This window comes from Botrytis sinoallii (assembly GCF_014898435.1).
Source record: "Botrytis sinoallii strain Bc 23 chromosome Unknown BSIN_001, whole genome shotgun sequence".
Taxonomy (NCBI): Eukaryota; Fungi; Ascomycota; class Leotiomycetes; order Helotiales; family Sclerotiniaceae; genus Botrytis; species Botrytis sinoallii.
The window spans coordinates 5,613,974-5,620,628 of NW_024066028.1; the positions used below are offsets into that span (position 1 = coordinate 5,613,974).

At 41.8% G+C, this 6,655-nt stretch overlaps 2 protein-coding genes across 2 annotated transcripts; both read left to right on the forward strand.

The window, feature by feature from the left end:
* Window positions 1–1,953: 1,953 nt before the first annotated feature.
* EAF02_001140 (uncharacterized protein) lies at window positions 1,954–3,095 on the forward strand (the record flags this gene model as incomplete). Its single annotated transcript, XM_038897188.1, has 2 exons — window positions 1,954–2,439; window positions 2,493–3,095. 2 exons carry the CDS (start codon window positions 1,954–1,956, stop codon window positions 3,093–3,095), a joined length of 1,089 nt encoding a protein of 362 aa, XP_038764047.1.
* A 1,555-nt stretch (window positions 3,096–4,650) lies between these two features.
* EAF02_001141 (uncharacterized protein) lies at window positions 4,651–6,222 on the forward strand (the record flags this gene model as incomplete). Its single annotated transcript, XM_038897189.1, has 6 exons — window positions 4,651–4,893; window positions 5,034–5,102; window positions 5,262–5,316; window positions 5,392–5,440; window positions 5,506–5,700; window positions 5,766–6,222. 6 exons carry the CDS (start codon window positions 4,651–4,653, stop codon window positions 6,220–6,222), a joined length of 1,068 nt encoding a protein of 355 aa, XP_038764048.1.
* Window positions 6,223–6,655: the final 433 nt, after the last annotated feature.

The window sequence follows — 6,655 nt, forward strand, 5'->3', positions numbered from 1 at the left end:
ATCGTTGTTCTAAATGAGAAGAGAAGTCAAATACAAGGTGGATTGCAAGTCAGAATTTTGAGCTCAATGAAGACTTGGTGTGGCATGTAGGAAGTATGATCAAAAAGATGTCGATACTTTTTTGTGAATGTAGAGAATAAAGACTGAGCTGCATTTCCAAGGTGCCCTTTAGCATAATTAATTTGTAATGGCGAAAATGCAATAACAATGATGTGAAATGATCTCTCGACAAGTTATACGTGTTTCATCTTGGAATGTCAAGAGTGGGGAAGTTACAGGGGAGGTATTTAAATCATCATGACCTCGACTAGAAGTATTGACGAGGGAAGACGAATAATTGGAGAGAAAGAGAGAGCAGATGGACATGAGCTGACGGAAACGGTCAAAAATAAGGCAGAAAAAAGGCAAGAAATTGAAAACTGGCTGCGGGAGAGAAATAGCACAGAGTCTAAATGGGGGTGTCGAATGCTATGAAAGTCAAAGTGGTAAAGAAATACTCGAAAAGGTGAAGGCAAGAAGCAAGACTGCAGGCAAATAGAGATTGTAATGGATGGAAAATGATCTTTGGGACTATTGAGAAAAGCACGGTAGGGAATTTATTACCAGGATGAACGACCCAACAATAGTTTAGACAGAAAGGGGAGCCATTGATTGGAACTACAGTCACCAAAATTCGATCGCTGTTACATCAAGAAAAGTGATCAGATCGAAATTTCGTCAAAGAAACTGGAGTAATTAAATAGGAAATTCCATGTCCCGTGTGATGATGAATAAATTTCCTACTAGGTAGGTGCTGGTGGTATCATAAGTTCATATCCAACGGTCTGCTCGCATTAAAATCCAACTGACAGCGGGTAACCTTACTTCCCCACATACACTATTTTGAGTCCCTTTCTCGCCTTTTCCAGTCAAGAGAGAGGTCCGTGGTGCAATTGTTCTGGATCGTTCTGATCTCAACGAACGATTTGGTGCAAGGTGCAAGGATCCCGCTGATATTGAAAAATATACAGAGCCTGGGACCGATTGTTATAGTCTAAACTACACATCAGAAAAAGATTTCCGGGAAGACTTCTTTTTCATGAGACTGAGATTTTCTTGGTTGATCTTCGTCCTCAATCTACACGCCGTGGTTATCCATGTTGTTTTGTACATTTACTTACGCTGATAAATGTCCATTTGAGAGAAAGGTAGTCAACAATGATCAGCTGAAGCTTCTTCTCCGCAGGCGCGTTTGTCGCAAATTGAGAGGAAATTGGGGGGGACGCAAGGCAAGCTCAAGAAGTATCGGAAGTAGACTACCGAAGCAGGGGGTGCCACCCGCTTGGAGATGTCAGGGGGAAAAATTTGCTAAGATTCGGCACTAGCAAGGCTTGACTTCCCGAGCCTAACAATCTTCAAAGTTCAAACCAACAATTCCCTCATTTCGATATCCACTTTCTTCATCTCTTCAATATCTTAATAGTATTACCTCGGCGTTCATTATCGAGAAAATGCCAGAATCGTGTGAACGTTCCCTGATTTCTGGTCTATGCGATCAGTCAACAGGGAATAATCTATAGGTGTGAGATATGAGATTCCGCGTGTGAATCCGGAAAACGATCCAAGTATGGAATTCAAACTATAGAGCTTGTAGAGAGTTCTCAAGCTTCTTATCATTCCTACTCCATACAATTTTCGTAAGATGGATATTCAAAAACTAGCGATCACATCCTACTGAAGCTCACCGCCGAAAGTGGGACTGGATAAATGCAATAAGATCGCAACTCAAGATCTCACATAGTTTTGATTGCAACACTCCTTGCTCGTCCTTCACTGCTTTCTGTACCAATCTGTTTTCCGTCTGCAAGTCTTTGTTCTGTGTTTGTGCAAGATCATTTAATCTCCGCGCTACAGAATCACAAGGCATCTTCACATCTAGTCATCGGCATCTGATCCCTTCCCAAGTATCTCAGGATGTTGTTCAGACCAATCTCACTTTATTTTGGGGCTGCAGCGGCCTTAAAGATCCAAGGATACAGAAACGCCAGTACAGCTTTGACTACCATAAATTATGGTGCATTTGTGCCAACCGCTACTTACTCTGTCGCCCAACAACTAGGTTTTTTTGCGGCTTATGGTTTGAATGTCGTTTACACTCAGGTTCCTAACTCTACCTATGCTTATGCACAAACTCTCAATGGCGCTTTCGATATCTTGACCGGAACCATCGACAATGCCGTTAATTTGAGATTGAACTCAGGCGAAGAGCTTACGGTTCTAGGTCAATTAGATGAGGGTCCTGACTTGGTTCTTGCTTCCGTTCCAAATATCACATCTGTAAAAGATTTGAAAGGGAAGCCATTGATTGTCGATTCACCAGTTAGTGGATATGCATACCTACTACAAAAAGTTTTGAGCGAATATGGTCTCTACTTATCTAATGGCGATTACTACTTCATGGTACATTCTCTTTGCTCGTGTTTGTGAAATGTTAGCTAAAATTACGAATTTAGACCGTTGGAGGTACCCCTCTCAGATACGCAGACCTCATCGCCGGGGTCCTTCCCAACGGAACAGAAGTGTATGCAACAATGCTCCTATATCCATTCACAGCCGAAGGAAAAGTTCTCGACCCCTCCGAGAAGCCCAACATTCTGGCAACCGTTAGCGAGTTTGTAAATCCTGTCTCTTCCTCTGCTTTCACCACCAGTCAAGCCGCACTCTCAGATCCTACTCAAGTCGATAAATTGACTCGATTTATTAGCGCTATGTACGCCGCTAATCTATATCTTCTCAACTCTACCAACCAAGCTTGCGTCACATGTGCCATCGCAAATCAGCTGGGCGTCACGACCGAAGTTGCTGCGCTTGAATATACATCAGCAACATCATCGAGCTCGGGAGAAATAAGTGTTGGCAGTAACTTCACTGTTAGTTCTACAGGTCTTATCAATGTAATCGACGTCAGACAAGAGTTTGGCGGGTTCAGTAGCTTATCGTCATCGTATGATTTCATGGATGCTGTTGCTCCGGGAACTGGAAAATTGATTGATTACACCATTAGAGATGCGGCAGTTGCAGCGCTGAAGACGCATCTTTTAGAAACCACTTGTTAGATTTGTAGAGAAAGATATTCTAGATATCAGAATCCTTAGAGACCGTGTTGGGTAAGAATATAAGCGTAATATATATCATGTGCGTTGTTCATTCATCTTATATACCGTGTATTTAACCCTGGAAGCTCGGAAGTGCTTCCAGGCCGTGAAACAAAGCTTGATTTAGCGTGCGGCTTAACGTGGATGGTATCTTTCCATGTCAGTACCAGTATTGTATTGATTATAGAATTACCTTCAAGTTGAGAATGCTTTACGTTTTGGGATTCAACCTCGAAAACTATCAGTCCTCATCCAATGTCATAATAAGGTTTCCATCTTATCTTTGCTGCCCAATGATCGACAACCTCGGTTGCTGATTGACTACCGAAGTGACCATTTCAAAAGTATATGTGAATGAAAAGTACAAATTCCAATTCTGAATCACATTTTACTACGCAAGAGGGAAACGCGCACAATGAACCACGCATGCCAGAGCCACTCAAAGACCTCTCATTTCTATCAAGACTCCTTTTCAAATTTTCAACATACTTTTCCCAGTCTTCCACCTCCTCGGTAATTCTCATTTAATAAGCAATTTGTCGGGATAACCCCGCCAGATAGTCCTTGCCCTGTCATGTCTTATTCTTCAGCGGACCCACTACTTAGTACCAATTAGTCTGACACCTCCAAGCGAGCCTGAGAAGAGAAGTTTATTTAACCAAGCTTTTCTATATCGAGGGGAAATGCGAAGTTTTTGCTGGAGTATTGAACTACCTGCAAGGGACGGTTCTTGCCTTAATAATGTCCTTGGACGGGGAAGCATGGATATGGACATGGGGGCAGGTAGTAGATTGCTTTAACTTATTTCCTTGCAGGATCCTAATTGAATCTTTTTCCTTCCATTCAATCCCCCACGAAACTCTAAAGGTAGACGAGTTTAACAAAGTGCCCATTATAAATAAGGATGCTTCAAAGTGCCGGCCCTAAGATACTGATTTGGATCGAAAACACTGGGAGCAAGAGATCCCACTGTTGTAAGGTGGTTTGGAAGCATCGACTTGGCAAACAGGGAGTGCAAGCAAGCCTTGCAAGAGTAGATCGAGCTCTGATCTTCAAGCGCAAATGACTGATTCGGATGACTCCCGAGGAAGGTTTTGAAGATACTCCGTATACTCCGTGAAAGGTGATTTTTTGCCCCGGGGCATGTTTGAGGGGGTAATGTGGATATGAATGTGCGTAGAAATCATTATGCAGGTACTCATATAGGTAGGTGCCTGCAGTAGTCTGTAAAGTGGCACACTGGACCTCTTTAGTGAATGGTCGAGCTGCTTATTCGTAATCATCAAGCTTTCCTTTCTCTTGTGCCCACTTTTTAATGTGAAAGTTCGTAGCAGATTTTGGATTGAAGGAGGGATAGATAGACAGTGCTTTTAGGTGTTGCACTGTAAATTTCAAATCGCCCAGACTATCTTGCCGATATTCGTTTATCATTGCCCTCTCTCATACGCTCGTCTTCTGCGTGTTCATTGTTTGGCTAAGGAAAAAGGATCTTGACACGGTCAACATTTGTCAAATCATGCCTCCCACAGATCTGACTAGCCCTTCGACGATGCTTCTTTCACATCTTCAGCTCGATCTCAATACCCTATTAGCTAGAGATGCAATCGACGATGGATTCCCAAATCCTAGGGGAAAAAACCTTGCGAATTTGGCGATTGCCTTTGCTTGTCTAAGTCTCTTTTTTGTCAGCGCGAGGTTAGGGACGAGAGTGTTTATGCAGAAGTTGGAGATAGATGATTGGTTCATTGTGCCGGCATTGGTATGTACAGATTTCTGCTCTTCGCTGCTTTGGAAAGCGAGAGTCATGACATAGGTCTTTTACGGCCATTTTAGCTTGGGATTACCAGGAGATATCAACAGCGCGAAGTAGCAATGATGACGGAGCCTAATCGTGTATAGCTAATGGCACTTGCCATGGCAGTGACGTTCAATATGGAAGCCAAAAATGGTTTCGGTCTGCACACCTCGGTATGAATCTATACATCCCCGAATCTCCGACGACTTTCATAACTGACATTCCTTAGCAAGTATCAAAAGAACATAAGATCGAGGCCCTTAAATTTAGTTCAATTTATTTCTTTTCATATCCATTCTCAATTAATCCAGCACCAAACTAATATTCTGAAGTGGTTCTTTGCTGCTCAACTTTTGTACAAAATCGCTTCATGCTTCACGAAAATCAGTATGTGTCTTTTTTACCTACGGATATTTCCCTCGAAGAATTTCAGAATCGCAACTTTTGCCACTATTGGAATAGTCATTGTATACAGCATTGCAGCAGTCAGTGCCACCATTTGGTCATGCAAGTAAGTGACCGTCTCTTCTTATCTGACTCCAATCTTGTGGAATGTTCTCTAATCAAACTGTATAGTCCCATCGAAAAATCGTGGAATAAAGCTCTTCCTGGTTCGTGTATACAAATTGGAAAAGTTTGGTATAGCACATCTGTAATGGCGATAGTAACTGATTTGATAATTATTGTCTTACCAATTTATCAAATTCGACGACTTCAACTTCCGTTAAGTCAAAAGTTTGGATTGGTGTTAATGTTTAGTCTTGGATTTTTGTAAGCACCAAGTCATCTCACAGCTAAATTGCCGACTGTACACCATCAACTAATAGGTCCAATAGTGTCATTGCATGCACCGTCGTTCGAATGGCCACAGTCGGACCAGCCATTACTGCGACGGACACAATGTATTATCAAGCGACGTCAAACTCATGGACCTTTCTCGAAGTCAATGTTTCCATAATTTGCGCTTCTTTACCAATCTTAAAAGCTCCCATAATAAAGTTTTGTCCCTGGTTGATGCGCAACAAAACGACAACGTCAGCATATGGTGTGAACTTCTCGAAAGATAATTATGGAACCAAGAACGCACTCCCAAGTCATGATGGTAGTGTAAGGGGCAGTAGGATCAAGAGTATCACTGGGAAGACGACAACGAATACGCCTAGGGATAGTGACGAAGAGTTTATCTTGGAGGAGATGGGAAAGGGGGTGAGAAAAACGACAGAGTTTAATGTTAGCTATGAGGCGACGAGTATTAAAAATGTCGGTGGTAGGACGAGTGTATTGAAAACTTAACATTGTTGTGCAATTGGGCTTTTTGGCTTTTTGGGTTTCCTATTTCTGCTTTACTGCGTGAGGGCGTCATTGTATAGGGTATGTGGAAATCTAGAAGAAATGTTTATTGATGTCTGTATACGGACAGGGGATTTCGGATGATGGATTCTGGACTCCCTTTCTTCGAGATTGTTTTACGTGAAGAATCAAGAATCAAGATTAAGAATATTATAAATATACAAGAAAAATAGTTTGGCCAATCCCGTGATAAATCTCGTGATTGATGGTTCTGGTTTAAGTTGATTGTTTGTTCTACAATCATTTCCAACGAAGATGTTATTTCATATGAAAAGTTGGAATTCATTATTAACGTGGTTTAACACCGAGTGCACCATATCACCAAATGCACTACTTTTATCTCAATTTACACTTTCAACCTTATATTATTCAACAA